This window comes from Hippocampus zosterae, chromosome 3 (assembly GCF_025434085.1).
Source record: "Hippocampus zosterae strain Florida chromosome 3, ASM2543408v3, whole genome shotgun sequence".
Lineage (NCBI taxonomy): Eukaryota > Metazoa > Chordata > Actinopteri > Syngnathiformes > Syngnathidae > Hippocampus > Hippocampus zosterae.
In genome coordinates this window covers 20299547-20327066 of record NC_067453.1, presented here as the reverse complement: position 1 = coordinate 20327066, position 27520 = coordinate 20299547, and the positions used below count along the sequence as shown (strand labels likewise).

The window sequence follows — 27520 nt, the reverse complement described above, 5'->3', positions numbered from 1 at the left end:
ATTACAGTGTCACCTACTGGAGCGAAACACGGCATGATCACCTGAGCGGTTCACACTCAGGTCAGCTTCGCATGTTAATTACACGTTTCATCAGGAGAGCCTTATAACTTCATCAAGCGCGCTCCTTTGGTTCATCCTCACCCTTCAAGCCTCTGTCTTTTGTTAGCGTGCCTGATAAATTATTCAATATTCATTAAATAATGTTTGATGAAAAGGGAACAGGGGCAAGACGCTAACGCTAACTTATGACTTTGACGAATCTTCACCGCTGTAGGATGTTGGGAAATTATATCATTGTTTAGCAGGGACATTTTTTTTTTTCGTTCCCCCGGCTTACTTCTGAGGGCATCGTTAGGTCTCTTGTTAACCTTTTTATGTTGTCAAATAACATTAAGCAGTCAGTGGGTCTTCGTTACACTGTACAGTATTATAAGCACATCTAATAAGATCCAATACAAGGGGATGAAAAGTTCATCCTTTGCAAAGAGAATTCAAGCTAATTTTGCATCGACTATGTCACATACTAGTTAGCACCTTCACATGATTGACTTGGTTGTAGTTTGCAGTGCAACATACTGAGCCGTGTCGAATGTTTTGGTTAGCGCCACGAGAATGCCAAAGTAGGAGAGGGAGTTCGTGATAATGGTACGTACAAGCATAATTCGGTGAAAAATTGAAACTTGTACGTAAACCTTCAAGTTTGGCAGTTTGATGGCCAAATTCTTTCCCCATTTTTGCCGATTGTTATTGACATTCTCATATGATGAGACACATCGACATATTAGAACCTAAGAGAAAGATATTGATATTAAAACATTCCCCCAACCTGTTCAAATGGAGCACAAAAATATAAAATACACTTTTTGGGAATAAACCCTGTCTTGTTTTGATGAACACTTGGGCCTACTACACTACTGCATTCCAAAAGTGGTCATTCTAGTGGTACTTGGAGAGCCAACTATTTTTTTTTAAGTGTTCCTTGGTGACAACAGTTAGACGAAAATGACCTGCTTCACCTTGGTTTAAGATTGGAACAAATTAATGTATGGTGCATTAAAGTTTTACAAATGGCAGTCGAACATTGGAACAGATTACCGTCGTAAATTATTTGTGCGGTTCCCTTGTTGGTTAAATATCGCTTGACCCTCAATCAAACTCATGGGCTGCGTGCTTGTCGCGTTTCGGGGATTCCATCATTTAAAAAAAAAAAACAGTTCGACACGGGGATTGTTGCCAATTGTCGAGAAATTGAAGGGTGCAAAAGATTACTTTGACATTTGTCCCCTTTTGTTGATCAAACACGCCAACATGCCATTACCCCTGAATAACCTGCGGCCAGGATTTAATTGTATTTGTAGAACATGCCGCAGGGACAACCAAAACAAGCTGCTGGGCGGCTGACGCCTCCCCGCAACCCAGACTTTGGAGACCCCGGCGTAAAGTATTCAATTGGATTACATTTTCCAAGTCCGCTGTAATTAGTGATAAAAGCCTATTTATCTCCTCTGCAGATGTACAAGCAGGAGGTAACCGGCCGTAGACATCCTGATGAAGATGAAGAGAGTATTTTTTGCTGTCTCAGGCTTAATGGTGAATGATAGCCTTAATCGACAAAGCACAAACGCATCCCAAATGCGCACACGGAGGCTCGCTGCTGCTCATTTCGACATCATCGTGCTGGAAAATAAATGTAGCGTGACTTCTTTGACTTGAAGTGAGAGTGAAAAACCTTCAGAGCAGCCATGGCAGGTGGACGCTTACATGGGCAAAAAGTCACAGGCTTCCCACAAAAATGGACGTAGGAATGTCTTTAAACAAGAAAGAAACTAATGAGTTCATTCGTCAGTGCACAGCAAAAATCAGTACAGACGTCCTTCCCCTGAGGGGGTGAGGTGCACCTTGGGAAAATTGGATTAACATGGCGCCACACCAGAGCTTCGATATCTCCAAAAAAATAAAATAAAAATCGGCCTGCCTTCGCCGTTTGCCTTCCTCGCTTGCATATCAGAGTGAGGCAATCCGTTTCTCCGCAGAGTGCCGGCTGACCAACACGACCGTCGGCAAGTGTCCAATTATTAATTAAATGCTCGCACCCGTAATCAGATGCAGACACGGTCAGACCTGTGAGAGAGACGGCTTAACGAAGCTGAATTTAAATTGCTGATGTCAGACAATGCCTGTGCCGTTCAGCAGAGTCACGCGGTACTTGAACAATCTATCATCATTTTGCACTTTGACTGCTGTTAATAAAACATTTTAGTGCACAACATGTACTGTATTTTCTTCACCAAGGGCAAGATTTCTTAAGCCTCAGCAATGTGGGCTGTATCATAAAAATACATCAACGGGGCATAACATTATGGCCACTTGCACAATATAATGCGGTCAAATGGCAAATATTGTGTCTTAAAGTTAATAGGACTCTCTTCGGATTGGGGTGTGCATTTAATAATGCGTGCGGGGTTGTGGTTGAACTGTACTGCACCACACGGTTGTGTTCTGAGCTGATCTGAATATTTTAGGACTCTCTCTGGTAACCCAATGTGTGATGAGATCAGTGGTTCTCAATTTTTTTATACCACACTTCACAAACGACTTAGCTTTCAAAGTGTCACAATCAGAGCCCACAGCCAATGACTGAAATTAAGGAGACTAATTAATCATCAAAAAAATGGAAGAAGTAAAAAGTATTGAAATGAATGAAAGGTACTGTAACATTATGCACAGTTTGAACATTAACACACATCACAAATGCTTCAATTAATATGTATTGCAGATCGAAGTTCGCAACTGTAACTAAATTAAAACGCACAGATTAAACACAGATGTATTTTATTAAAAAGTTAAATACAACTGAATTGTACTTGGGCAGTGATTCGTATACCACTATCATGGGATGTGCATATCGCGCTTTGAAAATTATTGTGTGAGGGACCACGCTCATGCAATAGAGCAAACAACAACCACAATACTTGAGCATCAACTTTGTCACGGCAGAATTTCTATTGATGTTTGTCATTAGCGTGCCGTGAGAGATAATAGTGTGCTCAGGGAAAGGATCCAATTCCACTTAAAACTCCAAATATTATGATTTCTATCTGACAAACAAATGTCTTTTTGCTGATCTAAAAATGTCAAAAACTTCAGTAACCAATGAACAATTAAATATCAGGACCGTGTGTCGGCTTCATGTTCGACCACACATGAACAGAGCTTGCAAAGTAAACAGAGGTAAGATCACCATGATTTGATCACATTTTCATGACACCATTTGGTGGTTTAAGATTTATCAAATGTGCCGTGGCTGCATAAAGACTGGGAAACGTCGAAGTAAAAAAAATGTCATCGATATGCAAGTTATGATAATTAGGGTCCGACAGAGGTAATTGCCCAGTAGGTCCCATTTTAAAATTGGCAAAAATCACCAATATTTTTCCAGATTTTTTTTAAAACAAAACAACATATGCAAGTATGTTTTGTTTATAAACTTGCATACTTGTCCAGTGAATTTGATTCTGAATACAACAGAAAACAAAGATGACATTCAAACGTTCGACACCACCCCCCTCCACAAAAAAATACAAAAATGGCAGATTTTTGCCCATTTTTCCCCCTTTATGTTATAAAGTTAACAAAATGAATACTCAAGCAGCCAGAAGCAGTCAAATGTTCTGCCTGTCCTTGAGGACTAAAAAACATTTTTTAAAGTTATATTATATGATATATAATTTATTACTTTTTTTTCAATTAATCATGACTCAGAATTTTATTCTGTGAATGATTGTTATTGTCCTAAAAAAAAAAAATCCATCATGGTCTGGTCCTCCTATTGTACGGAAGAGAAGAGAAGCTTGATGCCGTCTTTTCACTTCCTCTGCACAAACATCTAAATGCCGCAGCTTTCACAAGGAAAGCAAAGTGCAGGCCCTCTACCGCCATGTATTTCATTAAGTTCTCTTCATGCACTTGTTATGGCTCCAGGGTGTTTGCCAAACGTTGACTGTGTTTTGTTTCGCTGAAATAAGAGCTATCAGTCAGGGCAGAGCAAAAACAGCTTAATTCGCGGGATAAAGGTCATCGGTGCTGTTGCTTTTGAGGCGTTTTTGACAGACTAGAACAAAACAGCGCAAAACAACCCTAGTTGAAGTTTGCCTTGAATTATAACAATATATGTTGCGGTGTTCACATGTCAGTTTATATTTAAAAAAAAAAATTAAACTGTGTTCAGAGTGCTGAGCTCTCCGAAATAAGTCGCCCTTGCAAACTGGACACGCCGCATCCTTAGGCACACTGCGCAGCACACTGCAACAATCACCAGACAAAAGACTAATAAAGCGGAACACTCGTGGTTATTTTTAATGAATTAATAGTGCGCATGAACAGATCCAAATGACCATAGATAAATTTGTGGCCATGTGTTTTTCATCTATATTCAACGGCTCTTAAAATGTCACATTAAAACAAATCCGTTCCATTTTTCCTTATCAACACCGAGAATAGGAAAATACAACAAGGAGCAGCGAAAGCAGAGCGTCCTTGGTGAAATGTCAAGCCTCTCTAGTCTCAGACATTCACTCATCAGCACTAGTTTCACATATTGATGAAAGGCAGGATTTCCAGTGGATGAGTTTTACTGGACTGTAAAGCACAAACACAAAAAGTTTGCGCGGCTTATTTTGCCCTTGAAGTGTCTGCTTTATGAAAGCTTAGTCTTCTTGTTGAGCATGTCCACACACACCGCAGATTTCCACCAAACTGCAACAGCACTGATTTTTTTTTTTTACTGTGAAAACATCAATATGGAATATAATTGTTGGGCACAATGTGCATCCAGTTAAGCATTGTTTATGAAATAATTACATTCATCACTGTGAAAGCTTTGGGATTTTTTTTAGATGGGGCAAAATATTTGAATGTACACACTTTTTTTTTTTAATTGGAGAACAGTTGAGCTTATAAACTAAACAAGCAAATATTTCATGAAATAAAATTAAGTTTTCCAAGCATTGATGCATTTTAATATAATCTAAACATTCACTCATGTAAAGATAATTCAATTATGATTAATGGCTTTGGGGAAGCCAAGCAGAGCTGTGGCTAAAATATACCGGAATATATGAGGCTCGAATAGTGCACACAATATTGCAATGTGGGGTTTTTTCCGCTATAATGGGGTGGTGTGGGGGGTTGGGGAAATCAGTTATTTTACTAAATGGCCTGATCACAAAGCGGTAACATCTCCATTATTTAACAATGGCGACTTTGACGAAGCGAGTAATGGGAGTTTAATCAGCTTCTGTAGCCTGCAGTCTACTGCCATCTAGCGGTCAAAGGGTGTAACAGCAAGTACGCGTGCAAGGGATCTTCCGTTCTGAATCAGAACATTGATCACTCGCCCTCATCCTTTGGGAAGGACAAAACTTTATCTCGAGCCCTCATTGAAAATTAATAATAGACAAATTAAATTTAAAGTGAAACATTTCACAAGAAGGACAAGTAATTAACTGTTCAAGTGGGGAGCAAATGAGGCGTTCGTGTGATTCAATTGAAGAATGAAAATTGCACGCGGTTGCACTTCAGTTCACGATAGAGCTACCCTGGAACGCACTTACATGCCATTTGCATGAATATACGTAAAGTGACTGCGTTGCTGGCGTACGGAAGATGTGCGATACAATGCGTGGAGCTGGCAGTAAATTGAAAAGCTCTCCTAGCTGATCGAGCGTTTTCCCCCCCTCATCTTTTGGCACACGACGCCTCTTTTCATAGCATGGACTCGCCAACAGTCCAATTAAATAGAAAGCCCAATTTATCACAGCGACCAGCCCGATAGCTTCCACCAAAAGCCACACCAGGGAAAAAATGACAGCGCGCTTCAAACTCGGAGAAAAACAAAAACAACCAAACAGACCAAAGCAACAATCGCCGATGTGTCATCATTGCTCGTCACTGCCAATTAAAAGGACACATTTCGATTATTAAGGACATAAATCCAAACTCACCCCCCGTGGATCAGGCTTGGGACGCCAAGTTGTCACTCTCAATAAATGAGATATTTCCGGGTGGTGCCGGTGTCACGCTCTTCCATGATTAAGTGTAAGTTCATGCTTGGCGATCCGACCTGAGTCACAGGATGCAGCGGCGTGCACACTTCTTCTCTCTTCCCTCTTCTCTCTTTCCTCTTCTCCTTCTCCTACTCTTTCTCCTGCTTGTCTCTCCCCCCGCCGATGCTTATCTGAGGCTCAAGCGCGGCCCACTTTAAACTGCAGTGACGTCACACCGGCTGATGAGGCCACGCCTATCTTCATCCGACAACACGTATGTTTTTTCCACTTAAAAAAAAAACCGTGGTGGGAAGTAATTTCGTAAATAAAGTTTTCTGGTGCCCGTACTACAAGTACCGGTAGTTTTTTTTCTAACGGCTTTTTACATGAAAACAGAAACTTATACTTAAATACTATACTTAATATACTTAAATAAAGATACATTCAATTGAAATAGATATAGTTATTGATTTCCACCATGTTGGAGATCCAGATCAGAAGACTTGAAACAGAATGACTACTTTCTTTTGTTCATTCTTTTTTTTCTGTCTGAAAACACAAAGTACTTCATTACAGCCCTGATATGAATTTCCCAATCTCCTTTGATGTGCTCGGACAAGAACTAAAAAGATGACAGTATCGAGAAACTTTGGATGAAGTGGCAAAGACAAGACAGAATGACCAAGTGGCAGTCGTAAATTACGACAATCCCTACACAAATTCAAATATCTCTCCCCTCCTAACTATGTGACAACGGAAATACTAAGAGCAGAAATAAAACTGAGAGGGATTATAGTTCAATTCCCACTGCGGAGTGCGGGACATATGCAAACTAGCCATTGAACGGATGCTATTCTGTTGATGTGCCTACGAGCAAGGTACTGACCCAACCCCAACTTCAACCCCCAAGGTCAAAGGTTTTGCGTGACACTTTCACTCCGACATCTCCTCTCATGAATTAGAATTTCCCATTGGGCGATTACAATGAGTAAATAAATTAAAATCAAAATTATGTGAAGGATGACTGTTCTACCATACAAAAATCAAAAATCAAATAACATTTTCTTGATTTTCATTCCTTCCGCTACTGACCACTGGCAGCAACAGTCAATATGATGTGGAGGAAGAGTGACTAAATTGGCTGGAAAGGTTTCATTATCATGATCGGGAGCAGGCGTTTTTCTCCAAAAGTGAAAACCTCAGTTCTCTGGTAAGGCAAGAAAAGAAGCAGATCAGGTAGAATGAGATTTTTTTCAGGAGGCACTTTTTTTCTGATGAATGTTTGAACCCAGAAGCTAGCTACGACACCGCACGTGACTTCACAACAAAGGTATCTGGTGTTTGCATGTTTATGAAATAAAGCCCCCCCACCCACACACACACACACTTTCTCTCACCCACATACATTTCCACACACTGAGATGCCTTTTGAGCACCTTGCAGTCACGCTTTTCTGTGTTCTCTAAAATATATATATATATCCTTTTCTCGCACTCCACTTCCATCCCCACCCCAGCCTTGCTGCCTCATTAAAGCGCCATCAAGCTACTCAGGTATCTGCTTTTTAGAAAAGGTTCACAGACTGTTAGTTTCGGGACACATCACAAAAGACGAAAGCTTCTGATGGGAAGAGTGAACAAAGGGTCACAAAGACCCCTAACATCACGGCAATCACGGCAACATCTCAGCTCAATATTCACTGACAAGCAGGAGCCGAGTAGGTCAATGGCTGATTTTACACCGGAGCTCACTGATGTAAATGTCTTTATAATGTCCAATGTAACAACAGGGCCACATTTTCATTGGAAAACACGTGCATGGACTGTATGTTTGGTCAATTCATTAATGGGATGTGGGTGGCTCCACAAATTGAATTCAAGTACTGTATGATTTCATATATATAAATAAAATGCAATAGGACATAACAGACTGGAGAGGTGCGGTGCTCAACTCGGTTTACACTTGATGAGGTTGGGGACAACAGATGCGCACGCAGGTGCAGGTTTTTGATAGGAAAATAGAATATGTCTTGCTCTAGCATCTGGTGATGTTCAAGCATGATAATACAATTTCCCATCTTGTGAGAATGTGCCGAAATCCAAAAACTGGGGATACTAAACACAAAAGACAATAAAGTTGTACTTGACTTGACACCCTGAACCGGTTGCCAGCCAATCACAGGGCACACAGAAACAAACAACCATCCACGCTCACACTTACACCTAGGGACGATTTAGAGTGTTCAATCAGCTTGCCATGCACGTTTTTGGAATGTGGGAGGAAACCGGAGTGCCTGGAGAAAACCCGCGTAGGACCGTGGAGAACACGTAAACTACACACAGGAAGGCTGGAGCCAGGATCGAAACCTCGACCTCTGCACTGTGAGGTTGACAAGCTAACAACTGGACCGCTGGACCGTCCTCTATGACAACATATCCATGTGAAAACATGCATGTTAGGTTCAAGGAAGAAAATTTCTTTGGGTCTCGATGTAGGTTGCGAAGGTCACATGACCCAACTATGAAAACATGTGAGCCGAGGTGGGTCGCTACGTGAGCAACTCTGATGTCATTTTCAGCCCCCCCCCCCCCCCCCCCTTAGATGGATTCAAACGGGGCAGATTTTGCTGCTTAATTCATCCTCCACAAACACATTATTGACACGTGTTTAGACAAGTCGGGATACTTTGAACATATTATGAAGGAACATTTTTACGTTGACTTCCCCTTTAACATATCGATCAATCATACAATATCTATAGCATATCCTTGGCAGTTTGCATCTGTCATATGATTATTTATTACATCACGTCTGTGTTATCCGTCATCTCCCAAGCATAACGAGAGTGACAGCAGAAGCTCTTATTCAGCATTACCGCTTTTGCAAAGTGAAATTGTGGAAGCTCACAGTGTCCTGGGACATCTTAGTTCGAGTGCCAGCTTGGCTGTCCACAAGGTTGCAAGTTCCTTCCACGGCTCTCCTTCAGTCCAGCTAAAGTGTCCTTGGGCAAGAAATTCAACCAACGGCAGCGCCTGATGCTGCTTCGTCACTCTCCCATCGTCATTGCGGGAATTTGTGAACCCTGAAAATGGAAAGGTGTGATATGAATGCAGGCTATTGAAAAGCTGCGGCACAGAAAGTGTATTTAAAACACAACTTTATAGTTAGATTTGTGCACATCTGTTGAGTTCTTGAAGTTCACTGTCACTGAGTCATACATTTGTCGGAATGTGGATTGTGACACGTTGTGCACGTGCCATCCTCTGAGTGTTCTCTTTGGCTTTCTTCATCCTGAATGTTAAAGACAACGTTTGCAAGGAGCATTTGTATTGGTTCACTGCGTTATCTTTGCAAAAACAGATGGGAACCAACTGCACCGGGCGACATCGAAGTGACATAAGGATCTGAATTAAATGTCACAATCCATCACTTAACTCAAGAGACTGCAAGGTTTGGTGCTTTTTTCGGATGAAATCTCTCACTGGCCCTTCTTTACACGCGGCGCGTGGCCATATTCAACACTTTTTCCAATGATGATATCTACACGACAACAGAAAGGGGCGATGAAGTCGACAGTAAGTGTCCGTCTTAAGAAAAGGGAAAAAGTTGTGCTGCATCAAATGTCAAGCCATGGTAGTTGAAATAAAAAAATAAAGAAAACTATTTCAGTGCACACTATCAAACAAATGTCACGCCGAAATGAGGAACTAGTTTCAAATGAGTCTTTTGCTCTGGTTATCTCAAAGGGCAAGCCAGCAAAAAATAAATAAATACAAACACCATCTCAAAAGAAAGGACCGCTTGGTTAGGTTACTTGGACCTCTGAAGAGCAGAGATATATTATTTGTAGCCAATAACTAATAATTCAATTGAATAACTTCTACGACTTTTAGGGCTTTGCTAACTTGCAAAAGATTATGTTGTTTTGTTTGTCTTTTGGGGGGTCGGGGGGCATGGGGGCCCCATGTTTCTCAAACAATAAAAAGAAAAATGTAAAAAGTGTATTGGTATATGCAGTATGTGTCACCCTTCCACACGATTAAGTGGGGTACTCCTTCGGGTAGTTTTTTAGCTTGATTGATTTTTTCCCGTTTCGTTCAACAAAAGATGAACTTGAATCGGAAACTCTGTTTTGATTTTTAAAAATGCGAGTGTAAATTGAACCAAATTGTTCGACTTTAAACTGTACAGTCCTTGAAGTGTATCGCACCGCATGTATCGACACTCGTATCAAAATGTCTTTTATTTGAGATGTAGAAACCCCGAGTACCGGTAGTTTTCCTGCTTACAAACAAACGCTCATCAAAACAAGACAGGCTTTCAGTTTCCTTCTTTCACACTCAGCAGAGGCAACAAAAACAGTCTTGTCTGCCCTCCATCCTGTCCATCAAACAGTGATGCAAGTGAAGGCTTACACGCGCTGCTGCGGACTCCCGTGGCGGAATCCTTCCACTTTCCATACCACTTACACCCTGGAGCCAAATAAGATAAGATAAGATAAGATATCCTCTATTTGTCCCACAATGGGGAAATTTACAGCCTCCAGCAGCAAGAATGTATGTAGAAAGAAGAAGAAAAAAAAACAACAACAACAAACATCTTTCAATTAAATACAATATGAACACAAATGGATAAATCGCAGTACTATTTACAATTTACCTTCACATCATTTAATTATTATTATTATTATTATTATTATTATTATTATTATTATTATTATTGTTATTTTTTATTCATCAGCCTGACAGCAGTCGGTAGGAACGAGCGTCGGTATCTCTCCTTCTTGCAGCGCGGGTGTAACAGTCTCTGGCTGAAGGAGCTACCAAGTGCTGTCAGGGCGGGCTGGACCAGCAGGGTAGACCTTGTGCTCATCACCTGTCAGTCACAAGACTGACAAATAAGAGAGACAACCAGTCAGTCACACTCGCATCCACACCGACAGGCATCTTGAACATCCGGGAAAAAGCCACACAAGCAAAGAGACGGTAGTCATCTTGCATACATTTAAAAGTTGGCCCATCCTGCGCCAGCCTCAGTTGTTACACTTGTACGGTCGGGGCCTGTCGGCGAGCGGCCGCTGTTATCATCAGCTTCAGAAGCGGCCGTCGTGGCCCGCTGTAATCCCTGACCACAAATCCCCAAGTCCCCTCACGGAGTAGCGGCGGATGAGGCAACAAATCCTCAGCATCAAACGACGTAGTGTGTTGTGCCTCTCCGGCCTGCGACTCTTTTATGTCTCGTTCGCCGTCGCTGGCAGTTGCCGAGACGCTGTCTGGAGTATGTTGGACTGAAGTCTGGAAAGGGAAGTTTATTGGGCTGCGCGAGGCACTTGGCAATTCCCATCGCCCCTCTCTTGTGTGTTTGCTCTGGACTTACTCCTCATGCAAGTTAAAGGGGTTGGGCGGACAAATCGACTGATATAGTATTCATGAGCAAAAATTTCCACAAATGACTTCAAGCGCATCTTAGAAGTTGTGGGATGCGTCTTGAATTTTAAGATCTACAAAGTAGAATAGCTATTTGAAAGCAAGTGCATAGACCGTTAAGAGCCTTTTCTTTGTGTGAGGCCCACATTTCACACAAAGTTTCACTTGTGAGTAAACTTTGACAAGATCATAGTTATTGCAGTACTTTAAAATTATGACATTTTTGTTTGGTAGTGTGCCGTGGGATTTATTTATTTTTGTGTTTGTGTGTGGCGGTGGGGGCAGTGGGGGGGGGGGGTTGTAAAATGTATACCTTAACTAAATTAAGGTTGAGAAACACTGCAGCATTGAAAATGATAACTATAAGTACAGTTCCTACATAACAAGGTGTCCGGCCTGACTAAAGTCAGTGATGCATGGTCACCACAACAATGTAAAAATATTATTATCAAAAGATGCTGTTCCATCCAGGGAATATCACTCTAAAATATTCATTCATTCATTCATCTTCCGAGCCGCTTGATACTCACTAGGGTCGCGGGGGGTGCTGGAGCCTATCCCAGCTGTCTTCGGGCAGTAGGCGGGGGACACCCTGAATCGGTTGCCAGCCAATCGCAGGGCACACAGAAACGAACAACCATTCGCACTCACACTCACACCTAGGGACAATTTAGAGTGTTCAATCAGCCTGCCACGCATGTTTTTGGAATGTGGGAGGAAACCGGAGCACCCGGAGAAAACCCACGCAGGCCCGGGGAGAACAGGCAAACTCCACACAGGGAGGCCGGAGCTGGAATCGAACCCGGTACCTCTGCACTGTGAAGCCGACGTGCTAACCACTGGACTACCGGGCCGCCCTACTCTAAAATAATCCAATATATATAACATATGGTCTTCCACAAATGGTTAAATGTAACCACATTGGCAACGTCGAGATATTGTGAGCCTCAACGTCGAGATATTGTGAGCCTCAGCTAGATTCCCAACAAGATGCTTTGCGATAAAATTCTGCTGGTAGGTTTATGTCTTAATTTGATTCACTTTGGCCCCTGAGCAGATTAATACTTTGGTGTTTGTGCACATAAATCCTGCGGCACAGTTAAGGTCAAGCATCCAAATCAAGTAACAAGGAGTAAAACCAATTTTTTGAATGTCACTTTTTTGGGGAGAGAGTTTCACAAATTAGATTTCATCCAGAGCATAAATCTGAACCACAATATCCCAAAAGCTGGGAAAATAACTCTGTCGAATAAAAAGACATTTTTTTTGTTTTTTTACAGCGTAGCCTTAAAGAACACATTTCACTCTCAGAGGTTAAATGCAGTGAAAATAAAATTCTCGGTGAGCGTACTTGTTTTATGGTCCACGACGGAGAACGGTTATTACAGACCTGCTCTCCTTCGCAGCACAAAAGCCAATTTGTCAAAATCATCTTTTCTCCCTGTCTGTCAGTGTTGCTTTATGGAGAAAAAGATTCTTCTGTCAGCAAGATGCTCTTTGGTCAGGATGACACGTCTCAGCGGCCTCGTGCGTCCGCAACCAGCACAATGTGCTGAGACGTCACAGCACATTTCCATGGCTTTCAAGTCACACTTGACGTGTGATCTTCATGGTACATGGGCAGTGTGTTCGAATGGTACCGCTGGATATGCGGGTGGTGTAAGCTTAGCGCACCCAAACGTTTAAAAGGACACAAAATTTATACAAAATAGACAAAGAGGCGGAATGTCATTTTTGCACTGTGTTGCAAAGCAGTCTCCATTTACGTGTTAGACGGTTTTGCAATGATAATATCCACCCAAACTAGATGCACGAAAACGTCTTACTGCAGTTCATCTTAACAGGTTGTCACTAGATTGGTTTCTTCTTGCTGTCTGAGTCATGTGGGAACTGCTCTGCCAATACCATATAATTCATTCATTCATCTTCCGAGCCGCTTGATCCTCACGAGGGTCACGGGGGGTGCTGGAGCCTATCCCAGCTGTCTTCGGACAGTAGGCGGGGGACACCCCGAATTGGTAGCCAGCCAATCACAGGGCACACAGAGACGAACAACCATTCGCACTCACACTCACACCAAGGGACAATTTAGAGTGTTCAACATGCCACGCATGTTTTTGGAATGTGGGAGGAAACCGGAGCAACCCGGAGAAAACCCACACAGGCCCGGGGAGAACATGCAAACTCCACACAGGGAGGCCGGAGCTGTAATCGAACCCGGTACCTCTGCACTGTGAAGCCGACGTGCGAACCACTGGTCTACACGGCCGCCCACACCATATAATGCTTTGGAAATTATCAAATGTAATATGTTTTTGGTTTTACTGTTCGGTGCTTTCTACCGTATTTGTTACCGATTTGTTTTACTGTTTACTGTATATGTTAAATTGCTCCATGTACAGAACTTTGTATGCTGCTATGGCTGTTCGACAGTGCTCTATAAATACAAATACAATATCAATTTATTGACGGACTACAATTGATGTACCTTTCCCCTCTATCTACTGTATGCCGGTGAAATATAGTGACAGGCCAAACAATGAAATAATCTTACGCGAGATAGCAGAAGGTACAACAAACTTGTGTATCCAACTGTCACCGTTCATACAACAGAATAATTCAAGGCTTTATGGGTATACGGTATATATCAACTTTGTGATTTTATCATGATTTCGGTATAGTCGTTTGGTGGCGTGCCATGAAATATTTTCAATGTAAAATTGGCGTCCTGGGTGAACGCTGCTACAAGGTATGAATTGTAATTCGTCTCAACGCCAGCAGAGGGGGCGCCAAGCCACGCACGGCCATGCGGAAGACCAGTGTCAATATTTTCGTGACGTCACATCTTCCGGATGATTCCCATCCAGCCATTAATAACTATCTCAGTAACGCAAGTCGTCACAGCGCCGCAGTCGCTTTTTAACGCGTTCTCACACTTCATTCTCATTTTAGCCTTTTGTACTATTAACAACAACAAAAATCTTCATTAACATCGCTGCGGTTTCGATTGTCATTTGTGAACGCGATGCAGAAGAGAAGGAAGCCCGAACCCATCCAACTCAACCCGATCCCCGATGGGAACATCATCAACGGCACCGGAGCCACAGAGTGAGTGTCACCCAACCACCCCCACGCGTGTGCTTATATTTCGGAGTTGCATGGTTTCCTATTACCATCTGAGATTTGGATCATATTTCGATTTGGGCTTTGCAATGACTGAAGATCTTAGATTATATTATATAAAATCAAAATCGGCATATGGCTGTGGTTATTCATGAATTTCCCTTCATGATGGATGGAGACTCCCCCCACCCCCTCTCCCCACCAAGCACCGCTAAGTTTGGTGTGTTGGCACCACTTGTAATTGAGAGATTGAGTAGTTGTGACACCAGGCTCTCGTTGTCACTTTCCAGCCAGCCTTAAACAAACATTCTGGGTGGGAATTATACAATGTGTCAACTGTCATGTCGGCTGCTTTTTCGAAGGTGGCAAAGAGTCCGAATATCTTATTGTGTTGCCATTGTGTCGTCGTGCATTTGAGGATATTGCAGCATCGCACGCTATTGTTTTGTTGCATTTTCATTTTTTTGTTTCCTGTTTTTACATGCAGGAAAGTGCAGTAACTGCCGTGTAAAATATAAATTCGCTGGGCACATCCTGAGGTTCACCTGCACAAGGTCAAGAGAGCCAACCACATCTTTTGTAATAATCCCTTTAATAAGCTTCAGCTTTAACTTACACTTTTATAGATCTATTCATTTCGAAATACACCGTACAAGTGTGATTACAAAAAAATATATTGTTGCAAATGCAAAACCCAACCCTGAAAAGGTTGTTCTGTTTGACAATCTACTAAGGTGAACCTTATAAACGGTTCCAGGACTTTGCATATACTGTACAGTCCTCTTTGAAATTGAAGAACATACCTCACGTTGCTCGTGTGTGCTAAAAGTTGCCTTGGCTTTCCTACTGCCGCTGATGACGAAATGGTGTTGGCGTGATTGTTGAACACATTCCTGTATGGTTGCTTGAGGCAGGTAGTGACTAGTCAAGGAACAGCACACCCTGATGAAACGACAATGAAGACTTTATTACATGCTGAAAGTCTCAGTCTAAGTGTTCAGTCACCATCAGAATTCAACCTTGAATGCCCAAAGCCAATCAAAGGGCACATAGCGAACTATTCACACTCATATATTTACACCTACGGACAATTCAATGAGGCTAACATGCATGTGCAACATCTACACAGGAAAGCCCGGACTAGATTCAAACCTCAAATCTTCTTTTGGCCAACCCAAAAAATTATTTGCTTGAACACTTTAAAGAGAAAGCTGATGACAGTAACTAGACAATACAAACGACATACAACTGCTTTCTTGACTGACTTAGATGTACTTCAAAAAGTTGAACAATTTTAAAGTGGCCCTTTAATTCATCAATTTTTCTGTATGCGGCCCTCAAACGAAAGTTTGGACACGCCGGCATGAAGCGTCTTCCTCATGAACCGATATTAAGATGCGATGAGCACCTATGGAGAGGAAGATGCTAATCTCCATAAAACACAAAATATCAGTGCAATCATTTCGATATTTTCAAATGTTATTGTTAATATTTGTGTGACGATGCTTGCCCTCCGGGGACATTTGCTGCCGGATACGCCCTGGATCCATGGAGAAAGTGGAGACCGGTGTGCCTGGCAATACTGTCCGTGGAGGATGTGGAAGACATCTACATTATTGGCCATTTGATAACAGGTATGCTACTGTTTGGTGTTGGCAGCTAGCTGTTCTATCGCAAAATTCAACCGACGGGAGCGGCCTTACTGGAAGTGAAGAGGCTGCCGGTTATTCTGGATGGTTTGGAGCGAATGTCCAACACTCAGACTCAAGCGGGGACTGAGCTCAACCGCAATATTGTTGCGGTTTTGGAGCGACTCCGCGTGATCGACAACAACATGGAGAAGTTGGAATCCGCGCTGCGGAAAGAGTTTTCCAATTCGGGCTGATCGGCACCAGTGAACAGATACAGACCACGGACTCAAGGCTGTCTGAAATTGTTGGCAGCCGTCCCGCCAAAACAAACAACGCTATCTGGTCTTTCCCCTGGATGGAAGTACGCATGGAATCTAGGGCCCCCACCATCACCCCCCTCCTACTCGGCCATGGACTGATAAGCCAAGACTGCCTTCATGAGGAGCAGACCTCGACGAAGCAACTATGACCTGTACACGCATACACATACACAACTGGACAACCACACGCGCATACACATCCTTATTATCACCGCCTTCATCGCCCCGATTCTTTTTCCCCCCATGACGTGGTTCGATCTGCAGAGAGCACGTGTGCCCGTGCAGCTGGTCAGGACGGCCGCGTTGCGTCACCCCCCCCCCCCCTTCCCATTCATCCTCCCCTTATTACATACTACGTCTTGTGACTTGTTGTAACTGTCATATGCTTATTTATGTGCTAGGGTCTTTCTTATCCTGGACTTAAATTATCCTCAGAAGAGGATAGTTCGAGCTTGGGTTTTTTTTTCCCTCTCCCTACCCAACGTTGTTCTTTCTGAATTCTGATTGTAATTTCCCCATTGCAGGACGAATAAAGGATATCTTAATGAATTTTGGCCAGTTTTGGCCATAGTTTTCAAAAATTAAGCTCTTTCTCCATACTGACCATCCATTGGGGAGAAAATACAGCGGCAGTTATTTTGATATTTTTCGAGGTTGAGGTGGGCATGAGTGGATGTGCGTGTGAATTTTGCGAACGACTGGTCTTAGTTTTCTGACGTAAACCTTGTTTATTTTTTTAACATTAAGCGTTTAAAGCAGGGGTGTCAAACTAATTTTTGTCGCGGGCCACATTGTAGTTAGTTTGCCTCGGAGGGCCGTTTTGAATTTTGGGAAACCATATGTTTAATCCCCTCTACATAATACACATACAGCGCACAACAAATTGAATAACTTGTTTTAAAATCACAAGTCAAGAATTATGATTATTGTGGATTATATATGACAATTTGAATTTTTGGTTCAGGCTTTAGCAAGCATCATGGAACTTGACATGCTTGATTTGCTTTCGCGGGCCACATAAAATGATGCCGTGGGCCAGGTCTGCCTCCCGGGCCTTGACTTTGATACCAGTGGTTTAAAGACTACCCTTTATTTTGACTAGCAGATTTTCTTGGTCATTGTGTGGATGGAGTTCAAGAGGCCTGCGTCATACCCGCTTCCCTCCTCCGCCACAAGCAAGCGCGTGACTCCTCTTGGACTCTCCCACATATTGCGTGGAGCATTTTGTGTGTTTCAGTATTTCGGCATCCTCCACTTTTCCGCTCCTGTCGACAAAACACCCGCGCCGCCCACGGTTCACTCAAACTCGCCATGGAGTATTCATGGTTATGGATCAGAAATAAAATAGCGTAACCCTTTTTTGCCGTCAGTCACGCTGTCATCCAATGCCAGGTGTGTGCAACTGTCAATACAAGGACTCGGTATTTAAAATACGAGGATCAACGCAGTGCAGCTCCCTCAGCAATAATAAATCAAAGAACAGCCTCTCTAAAGAGCTCTTTACTGCTTTATCTCGTTGGGCTTCTCAAGGTAATTGGTTGCCATGACAGCAGAGCGACAGAAGCTGCCCAACGAAACCGAAGAGATGTGCGAGTGAACATAAAACTCAGTGACTCGCAACAGGTTGTTTGTCATGTTCCCCAAAAGACAAATCAATCACCAGAATCAACGTGTCTTTTCCATTTGGCATCGGGTCAATAGATACATTTCCTGTGTCCCTTTGGAAGCATCCGACCCCTTCCAAACAAAACAGCTGCGGATGTTGAAGTGGGCTTCGGAAAGCTTATAACACACGTGTGTCTTTCTGCAAGGACAAACTTGGAGGCCCTGCAGAAGAAACTTGAAAAGCTGGAACTGGACGAGCAGCAACGCAAACGCCTGGAAGCTTTCCTGACGCAGAAGCAGAAAGTGGGAGAGCTGAAGGATGATGACTTTGAGAAGATATGCGAGCTCGGCGCAGGAAACGGAGGGGTAGTCTTCAAGGTTTCCCACAGACCTTCTGGTCTGATCATGGCCAGGAAGGTAAAAGCTTTTTCTCTGGATTGTGAAAATGGCCCCGTGACCCAAATTCTGATAACTTTGCATGAGGCCGTAGTGCTCCTGAAAATTGCATCCCGATACCCCAAACTTTTTTTTTTGTGAGTAGTCAGAGTTATCCTGTGTTGCAGCTCATCCACCTGGAAATCAAACCGGCCATCAGGAACCAGATTATAAGGGAGCTTCAAGTGCTGCACGAATGCAACTCCCCCTACATCGTGGGCTTCTATGGTGCTTTCTACAGTGATGGGGAAATCAGCATCTGCATGGAGCACATGGTAGCTTTCATGTTTTTCTTTTGGCCATTTGTTTTTAAGTCATCCTTTAGCCGTTTTTCTTCCTTGCTGGATTTAGGATGGCGGCTCCCTGGATCAGTCACTCAAGAAAGCTGGAAAGATCCCGGAACAAATCCTTGGCAAAATCAGCATTGCTGTATGTAGCCCGCCCTCTGCCCTTTTTTGTCATTTCATCAACATCCGGAATGTTTCATTCATGTGACCTTAAATTAACCGTCCAGGGATCGAAAAGGGCTCATTTACAGCTTCAACAACCTTCAAGAGATCAAAGTACCATAGTGGCCTGGGACGCTTAGGAAGGTGCATGGTAGTTACTCCCGAGATTAGGTCAAAGATTTTGATAAATGTGATTTTGTGGTACGATAATTAGTTCCACTCAGTCACTTGGATGCTCTGCCACCAGACTTTTATATTTACCACCTAGCCAAATGAGTGTTGACACTTAAGATCTGGACACAGAATAAGCATTTTTAGGGTTAATGTAACATTTGATACTTTTATGTATTATTCAAGATTACTTCCACACATTGGCACATAATGAACATGGGAAAGAAGCCATTGTTATCACCCCCGGTCAACAGTTGTTTTACCAGTAAATACAATTCACACAGCCCAACCCTGCCAAACTCAAACGTGTGCATGAACAAATATAACTAAAAGGAACATTTAGAAGTGTCAAAAACAAATCAAACTACAACAACAAAAATACTTATTGTACTTGGAAATGTTTTGAATAAGCCATGTACAGTATCAGCAGTATTCAAAATGGTGTAATTCGTGCGTGACAACCGATCACCCTGACTGGCTGAAAAACTTCTCGGGAATTGGGTTAGGCAAAACATTGCTTTTTCTTTTTTCTTGTATGTTTCCCCGTTTGCATGGTGAGTGATGAGTGAGTCACCCTGGCCAGGGCACTCAAAAGTTCTACACTACAGCATGTTGACATTTCAATGCTATTAGCAATTGAAATCATTCCTTAAATGCCATTTTTATTTTCACAGGTCATTAAAGGGCTTTCCTACCTGAGGGAGAAACACAAGATCATGCACAGAGGTCAGTCACTATTTAATGACTTGCCTCCCCTGGTGTACATACATACAGACAATAGTACCTACCTTAACCACTGGATGATGAACTCGGCATTAATCATCAACTTTTGTTTGGTCACATATTTGGACTATGTTACCCGTCACCTTTCCATGATGTTTTCCTCAACATGCTCACATCATCTCTCCCTCTGTCAGATGTCAAGCCATCTAACATGCTGGTGAATTCCCGCGGTGAGATCAAGTTGTGCGACTTTGGAGTGAGTGGACAGCTCATAGACTCCATGGCCAACTCCTTTGTGGGAACACGATCCTACATGTCTGTAAGTTGACAAGCAGCTCTTCCACATTAACAAGGAAAACTAATTTGCAATCATAGATCAGCACAGTCAAGAGATTCAAATCTTCGAGCTCATGAGTTGCTATCTTTGTTCTTGCACCGTGAGCAGACCGCACTTCCCTGTTCTATTCTTTTACACAGCCGGAGCGTTTACAGGGCACTCATTACTCAGTCCAGTCCGACATTTGGAGCATGGGTCTGTCCTTAGTTGAAATGGCCATTGGCCGTTTCCCTATCCCACCGCCTGACACAAAGGAGCTGGAACACATTTTTGGGACACAAGTGGGCAGTTCCAACTCTGCTGAGTCCTCACCAAATGCTGGGCCTCCTGGGCGACCTGGCAGCTGTGAGTCTAAGGACCACGTTCCAGCCCTTCGCTGCAGACGTTAACCCCGCCTCCGTTTTATTCTTGCAGCATATGGATCGGATAGTCGGCCTCCAATGGCCATCTTTGAGTTACTTGACTACATTGTCAATGAGGTAAGGGGTTCACACAACTTAAGAACGTAAAATGGTAACCGCTTTACTAACAGGATTCATTTACACTCTGGGTAGCCTCCACCAAAGTTGCCTGGGATGATATTCAGTTCAGAATTCCAAGACTTTGTCAATAAATGGTAAGGTAAAAGGTCTGCAATTGTTTTTATCTTGGACCACAAACATTTGTAAACGAATTCATCACCTGTTTAACGTCCGTTTCAGCTTGATAAAGAACCCAGCAGAAAGGGCAGACCTGAAACAGTTAATGGTTGGTGTATAGGCATTTACCATTGTCGCCATAACGCACGCTTCCAGCTTGAGCTCACGTGACATTTCTTCTTCCCAACAGGTGCACCCTTTCATCAGACAGTCAGAGGCAGCGCAAGTCGATTTTGCCGGCTGGTTGTGCACCACAATTGGCCTCAAGCAGCCTGGGACACCAACCCATGGCTCTGGAATGTGACCGCTACCAGCTAGTATACCGTACAAACCCGTGCCCTTTAATTAAATACTCTTAACAGGGTCTCTATAATTTGTATGAGGTGTCAGGCGAAAAAATGCAAATAGTACGTATTTATTTCAAACCTACATGCCAAGTGAAATTATAAAAGTGAAACTAATTTTTGGCTGCTTTGCAAGCCTGCCTGAAAAGCCATCTTTTTCTAACAAATAATGCCATTTTAAACGTGCTTATGGCTCAGATTTGTTGTGACAAGTTTGGTGAATTAAACTGTGAACATGTCTCCTTTGCCTTCTTCGAATTCCAGCTTGAGATGCCTTGGTTTTTAGCAGGTGCTTGTACCCAGGGTTCCACCAGTTCTTCAGTTGCCGCTGAAAGAGCATAACACCACTTTGTGAAACACTCCTTCCCAACTAGCAAATATGGCATGCATGGTTCTGGTCTTCCATCTAATCAGGATTCAGAAACACGGCCCAGAAGTGGGAGTATCATCATTTTGAAACCATAAAGGGGGGGAAAAAAGCAAGTACGTACGTTTGTTTTGAGTCCTTCTTGCTTGAGATCTCGCCATAATATTGCACATTGGCAGGCTGAAAAGGAATCCATGTTTAGTCACCAAAGACTTTAACCAAATTAATACTGTGGTCCATAATCTGTGTATTGCTCAGGACTTCCAATTTATCAGGATTCAGAAACACGGACCAGAAGTGGGAGTATCATCATTTTGCAACCATAAAATAAGGGGGGGGGGGGGGGGGGGGGAACAAGTACGTACGTTTGTTTTGAGTCCTTCTTGCTTGAGCTCCTCGCCATAATATTGCACATTGGCAGGCTGAAAAGGAATGTATGTTTAGTCACTAAAGACTTTACCAAATTAATACTGTGGTCCATAATCTGTGCATTGCTCAGGACTTCCAATTTATCAGGATTCAGAAACACGGACCAGAAGTGGGAGTATCATCATTTTGCAACCATAAAATAAGGGGGGGGGGCAAGTACGTACGTTTGTTTTGAGTCCTTCTTGCTTGAGCTCCTCGCCATAATATTGCACATTGGCAGGCTGAAAAGGAATGCATGTTTAGTCACTAAAGACTTTACCAAATTAATACTGTGGTCCATAATCTGTGCATTGCTCAGGACTTCCAATTTATCAGGATTCAGAAACACGGACCAGAAGTGGAGTATCATCATTTTGCAACCATAAAATAAGGGGGGGAAAAATGCAATTACGTACATTTGTTTTGAGTCCTTCTTGCTTGAGCTCCTCGCCATAATATTGCACATTGGCAGGCTGAAAAGGAATGCATGTTTAGTCACTAAAGACTTTACCAAATTAATACTGTGGTCCATAATCTGTGCATTGCTCAGGACTTCCAATTTATCAGGATTCAGAAACACGGACCAGAAGTGGAGTATCATCATTTTGCAACCATAAAATAAGGGGGGGAAAAATGCAATTACGTACATTTGTTTTGAGTCCTTCTTGCTTGAGCTCCTCGCCATTAAAATTGCACATTGGCAGGCTGAAAAGGAATGCATGTTTAGTCACTAAAGACTTTACCAAATTAATACTGTGGTCCATAATCCGTGCATTGCTCAGGACTTCCAATTTATCAGGATTCAGAAACACGGACCAGAAGTGGGAGTATCATCATAGCTTGAAAAAAAAAAAATACAATTAAGTTGCAAATATTTGCTTACTTGGATGCAGAAAGTTCAATATGGGCGCCGCGCTTTAGAATCCATCTCAAGTTTGTACTAGTCATCTTGCTCATTGGCAGGCTGAAATAGAAGGAATCATTCAAATCAGTCACTGTACAATGCTAAATCGATATTGCGCCAATACTCAGAACTTCAGTCTAAGTTGTCACAAACACGGACGTTGAAGTAAGAAAGCTCACCACAGTAATCGGTTACATTTCTGATAGCGGTCACTCAAGAAACTCACTTGTAGTGGACCTTGAGGCAAGCAGGTTACAACGGGTGCTTTACAGCAAATCATCCTTCGGAAGCATCCAAGTCATGTGTTGGAGCATCCGACATTCTCAAAAGGTTGCCTTAATTCTGCAGTGATTCGTGAAGAAAATTTAACGAGTACATGAAAAACATTCCAAAAGATGAGGTTCACATGCGAGTGCTCTTACCTGTTCTGACCTTTATCTAAACCGCTTGCTTCCACGATCAGAAAAAAAAGTACCGTAAACCATGTTTGAAAAGGGCTGACAGTTGCACAAAATTAAACCATGATTAATTGTACAATTAGTTTTGTAGTGCATTCCCACCCTGAGTTCTCTGACCACAAAATACGTTGCTTTCTACTGTATTTAGCACGAGTATAAAATGTTAAACACAGGCCTGAGTCTTGATTCAAACCAAACTTATTTATTGTTCAGTGAACTCCTGTCAGGAATAAATTTAAGCCTTGACTTTTTTGGGTGCTCCCTTCTTCCCAGGCTTCTTCTTGGGCTTCAGCATCTTAGCCTTGATCTGTTGGAAACGGAATGCAGTCAGATAAAAAATAAAAGGTCCATGCAGCAAGAGTGATTGCTAGTTTCTTACTTTAGGGTCATGCTTGAGAATGGCATGACGCCTGGCTGTCTTGGCATAGGGGTTCAGTTTGAACATGATCCTCAAGTTCTTCAGAGGATTCTTCTTCAGGACTCTGCGGATGATCTTCTTCCTGCAAGGAAAAGGCAAACTCTCGATGACACGCGTCAATGCATTTACAGTGCATCGCTCAGGACTTCACACTTCAGGATTCAGAAACATGGACCATAAGTACAAGTATTGTAGTAGTCCCCCATTCCCTCCCATTTTTTTGAAGCAAACGTTCACTTACCTGGGTGCACGAAGTGCTTTCTGGATCTCCTCGCTCTTCAGAATCCTGCTCAGGTCTGTGTTGGTCATCTTATGCATTGGCAAGCTGAAAAGGAAGGACGAGTGCTTAATTTGTTTAATTTACAACATGAAATGTAATCAATGTTGAGGTCTTCAACAGACTCAGAACTTCATTCCTATCACAGCTGTCAAAAACACGGACCATGAAGTGGGAAAGCTCATCACAGTAAGTAAAGCAACTATGCCGTTCCACCATATACTCACTTGTAGTTTCTCTTCAGGGTAGAAGGTTTACGCCAGGTGCCATACAAATTATCTAGTTGGCGGAACGCGCTCTCAGTCCAGATGCAGAAGCGACCCACATGTCCACCGGGGGCAAGTCTGAGTAGGTTCAGTTTGTTTACGTTCTGGAGGGTGATGCCTGCAAAACAAGTGCAACTTCATACAATCAATCACAAATCAAAGCCAGTCACAATTTTCAGTTGATCAGTACCGGGTTTAAAAAATAAACGGTGATTGTGAGCGCCATCAAGAACAAACGCAGGGGAGTCAGTCAGGAGTCACCTTGCGTCATGACAACGCAAGGCTGCACACAGCAGACCAAACTGTGCAGACCATCAGTGAGCCGAGCCGAGAACTGCTCCCTCACCCCCTGACAGCCCAGACCGTGCCCCTTCGGACTTCCTCCCGTTTTGTCCCTTAAGTGTTCACGAGAAGCACGAAGTTTTAAAGTGATGAAGTATGTCAACCTCCCCACAATATCATGATACTGTAACACAACGCTTGGATATTGCAAATTGAAAGTAGACTTCGGCGCTGCAGTTTTATATTTGACACTGCATTAAATGGTTTGATCCTAGAAGAAAATGCGCCACACTTGGGGACATTAAAAAAAAGTATGTTGTTTTCTTTTGTTAAGGAAAATATGAAGACAGTTGAGAATATGTAATCCGGTGGATAGATGCTACACCTTTTGATAAACCAATCAATAAATGAATAATACAATATTATATTATTACGTAGCCTTTGTATTCAGGAATACTTTTTGACTATTAACGACTCATACCACCAACAACATGAAAACTTACCCGGAATATTTCTGAATGCCTTGGTGACACCAGCGTCTTGGTTATAGATGATACAGGGCCCTCTGCGTTGAATGCGTCGCCGATTCCTCATTTTACCCTTACCGGCACGCATGCGCTGCGAGGCGTAGACCTGAATATTGGAGATTTACAACATCAAAAGCGCTGCATAAACTGGAGATTACATTGGACGTGTCAACATTGCTATACCTAACGATAAGTGCATGGTACCATTGTGCAATTTAATAATACATTTTATTTATAAGCGCATTTCAAGAGACCCAAGGACACTTCACAATAACAAAAAACGCAAAAGAATACGGGTTGAGCAGCGGCAGCCAAAACGCGCCAGCGTTCACTCAACCTTAATGACATTCTTGGAACTTGTGACTACCTTCTTGATGTCATTCCAGGCTTTAATCTTCTTCAGCAGTAGTACTGCCTCCTTGGTCTTCTTGTATCCCTCAACTTTGTCCTCAACCACCAGAGGAACCTCTGGAATTTCCTCAATACGGTGTCCTGTAGAGAACATCATGTCAACATTTGGCCCACCACAACATGACTAGAAAGAGTTCTATCTGAACCTGCTCAGATTTAAACACACATCACCACCCTGTGACAGCTTTGAAACAGCAGGCAACTGTCACTGTTCACAGGGTCAGACGCAAATTACACCATCATGGCAACTGATTCAGTAAGATAAATCGGTAGTTAAGGAGTGTAATTCATTTGAGGCATAAGCTCACCCTTGGACATGATAAGTGCGGGGATGGCAGAAGCAGCCAGGGCAGAACAGATGGCATAGCGCTTCTGGGTCGTGTTGATTTTGCGGTGCCAACGACGCCAGGTCTTGGTGGGGGCAAACATGCGCCCTCCACGACACATCTTGTGGAAAAGTTAAGATTACTGTGCAAAAACTGACAATATTTAAAATGGTACACTTACATGCTCAGAAACAACATTCATCAGTCAACTGAGCCAGTATTTGACAGCAGGCATTCTGTCACTGGACGCAGTGTCAGACGCAAATTACACCATCAGTGCAAGTGTGACAATTACCTAGAGGTGGCACATTGTCTAATTGGAAAAAGGATACGTTACCAAAGGCACCCTGGCCTGAACGGTGAGTACCACCACCCCTCACACGAGGGATACGGGCCACAGCTCTACCTGTACCCCAGGACTCAGCACTGGTCTGGTGACCTAAAAGACACAAGTTACTGCGTAACTGATATTACTGCATAAAAGGATTAAATGAGGAACTGACAGGTGTTGATGCACTTACCTGCCAGTTCACTGACTGCATAGGGCTGGCGATTGTTCTTGCGCATGTTGGTGTGCACAAAATTCACAACATCAGGGCGAATGGGAGCCCTGAAAACTGCAGGCAGGACAACATTCTTGCCTGAGGAGTCTCCTTTCTCGGAGTAAACCGAGATTAGGGGTCGGGCACAGGCCTAATAGGAAAAATCATTATGAATCTTTAGCAGCCATTTAATAGCAACAATGCTATGCGATTGTGCAGATTAATTAGTGTCAAATAGATTTCAGTCAACGTGATTAGCCCAATTCAAATTGTATTCTTGTCCCCCTTATAGAGGTATTGTTAAATTTTACTTCTATCACGGAATTAATACATTTGTACCGACATTTATCCGGCAAACACACCGAACCGGGCCTGTTAGCTCATAGTAGTTAGCTTAACTACGTAGGCCCGTAAATTGCGCTGCATTTACTTTCAGAAATTGTAGGAAGTCAATATAAAAATCCCAAACCCATGCACACCACAAAAATTGGCCTGAGGTGGCTAGTCTGACATTTATAGAGAATGCGAGCGATATAGTTTCCATACAAGAGTTACGAGAAAAGCCGACACACGTGTCACAACGAGACTAGCGTCCAAAATGGCTCCTCGTGCTACTTGCTATGGCCTGAAATAATGCAACTGGATACTTGAATTACAATTGAAAATAACCTTCGTACGTTGCAAGCTAAAGATATAACATCTACAAGAACGCGACACCTATACCCATAAACAGCTTTACAGCAGTTTCCTCACCATAATCGTTGTTTAAGTTTCGGCTCGCCGGGAACCACACTCCACTCGCGATGGCGGCCACAGAAAAAAGGAAGTGAGTAACTCACCCTCAAAGGTTTATGCTGCCGCCGAAAGGAGCACTACATCCGCCAAAAGCCAAATATTAACAAAGGGCCTGTAACAACGATAAAAGAAAAAAAAACTGAAGATTTCAATTACTATTCAAACAATTAAATAACGATTGTACATTTTTAGATGCAAATGTGTACATTTATGCCATTCGTACCATTCGTGGGGACTATTTCTTTACGCCATGTTGTCGAAAGTGGACGTAAAAACGGAAGTACTTGGGAATA

At 42.8% G+C, this 27520-nt stretch overlaps 3 protein-coding genes and 8 non-coding genes across 14 annotated transcripts in view; 1 reads left to right on the top strand and 10 right to left on the bottom strand.

Annotated features, from left to right (window-relative positions):
• Window positions 1–6167, bottom strand: part of megf11 (multiple EGF-like-domains 11) — a 90748-nt gene extending 84581 nt beyond the window's left edge. For all 4 annotated transcript variants that reach the window (XM_052059909.1, XM_052059911.1, XM_052059913.1 and 1 more), the window contains exon 1: window positions 6003–6167. The gene's annotated coding sequence lies outside the window, so the exon portion shown is untranslated. The remainder of the gene's footprint in view (window positions 1–6002) is intronic.
• An 8146-nt stretch (window positions 6168–14313) lies between these two features.
• map2k1 (mitogen-activated protein kinase kinase 1) lies at window positions 14314–21485 on the top strand. The gene is made up of 11 exons (XM_052062270.1): window positions 14314–14578; window positions 18356–18566; window positions 18713–18859; window positions 18936–19013; window positions 19879–19930; window positions 20122–20246; window positions 20405–20609; window positions 20679–20743; window positions 20819–20880; window positions 20966–21011; window positions 21093–21485. Exons 1-11 carry the CDS (start codon window positions 14496–14498, stop codon window positions 21204–21206), a joined length of 1188 nt encoding a protein of 395 aa, XP_051918230.1. The 5' UTR covers window positions 14314–14495; the 3' UTR covers window positions 21207–21485.
• Window positions 21486–21865: 380 nt separating this feature from the next.
• Window positions 21866–21931, bottom strand: LOC127598495 (small nucleolar RNA SNORD18). Its single transcript, XR_007961946.1, has one exon. It is a non-coding gene; the product is annotated as a small nucleolar RNA SNORD18 (small nucleolar RNA).
• A 175-nt stretch (window positions 21932–22106) lies between these two features.
• Window positions 22107–22172, bottom strand: LOC127598494 (small nucleolar RNA SNORD18). Its single transcript, XR_007961945.1, has one exon. It is a non-coding gene; the product is annotated as a small nucleolar RNA SNORD18 (small nucleolar RNA).
• A 162-nt stretch (window positions 22173–22334) lies between these two features.
• On the bottom strand, window positions 22335–22399 carry LOC127598493 (small nucleolar RNA SNORD18). The gene has a single exon (XR_007961944.1). It is a non-coding gene; the product is annotated as a small nucleolar RNA SNORD18 (small nucleolar RNA).
• Window positions 22400–22565: 166 nt separating this feature from the next.
• LOC127598492 (small nucleolar RNA SNORD18) lies at window positions 22566–22630 on the bottom strand. Its single transcript, XR_007961943.1, has one exon. It is a non-coding gene; the product is annotated as a small nucleolar RNA SNORD18 (small nucleolar RNA).
• Window positions 22631–22795: 165 nt separating this feature from the next.
• On the bottom strand, window positions 22796–22863 carry LOC127598490 (small nucleolar RNA SNORD18). Its single transcript, XR_007961941.1, has one exon. It is a non-coding gene; the product is annotated as a small nucleolar RNA SNORD18 (small nucleolar RNA).
• Window positions 22864–23569: 706 nt separating this feature from the next.
• rpl4 (ribosomal protein L4) lies at window positions 23570–27339 on the bottom strand. The gene is made up of 10 exons (XM_052062271.1): window positions 27186–27339; window positions 26412–26583; window positions 26223–26329; window positions 25873–26011; window positions 25521–25645; window positions 25130–25259; window positions 24306–24462; window positions 24043–24126; window positions 23763–23883; window positions 23570–23690 (listed from the first exon to the last, which is right to left on the bottom strand). Exons 1-10 carry the CDS (start codon window positions 27186–27188, stop codon window positions 23619–23621), a joined length of 1110 nt encoding a protein of 369 aa, XP_051918231.1. The 5' UTR covers window positions 27189–27339; the 3' UTR covers window positions 23570–23618.
• On the bottom strand, window positions 24200–24271 carry LOC127598491 (small nucleolar RNA SNORD18). Its single transcript, XR_007961942.1, has one exon. It is a non-coding gene; the product is annotated as a small nucleolar RNA SNORD18 (small nucleolar RNA).
• Window positions 25712–25811, bottom strand: LOC127598496 (small nucleolar RNA SNORD16). The gene has a single exon (XR_007961947.1). It is a non-coding gene; the product is annotated as a small nucleolar RNA SNORD16 (small nucleolar RNA).
• LOC127598497 (small nucleolar RNA SNORD16) lies at window positions 26073–26171 on the bottom strand. Its single transcript, XR_007961948.1, has one exon. It is a non-coding gene; the product is annotated as a small nucleolar RNA SNORD16 (small nucleolar RNA).
• Window positions 27340–27520: the final 181 nt, after the last annotated feature.

Excerpts from the sequence above, each read along its gene's own strand:
- map2k1 (XM_052062270.1), top strand. The coding sequence starts at position 14,496 with ATGCAGAAGAGAAGGAAGCCCGAACCCATCCAACTCAACCCGATCCCC. Across the intron at positions 19,014-19,878 it reads TTGGCAAAATCAGCATTGCT|GTCATTAAAGGGCTTTCCTA; the intron begins GTATGTAGCCCG and ends TTATTTTCACAG. Across the intron at positions 20,744-20,818 it reads TTGACTACATTGTCAATGAG|CCTCCACCAAAGTTGCCTGG; the intron begins GTAAGGGGTTCA and ends CACTCTGGGTAG.
- rpl4 (XM_052062271.1), bottom strand. Across the intron at positions 24,127-24,305 it reads ACCCTGAAGAGAAACTACAA|CTTGCCAATGCATAAGATGA; the intron begins GTGAGTATATGG and ends CTTCCTTTTCAG. Across the intron at positions 23,884-24,042 it reads AAAGCACTTCGTGCACCCAG|GAAGAAGATCATCCGCAGAG; the intron begins GTAAGTGAACGT and ends TTTTCCTTGCAG.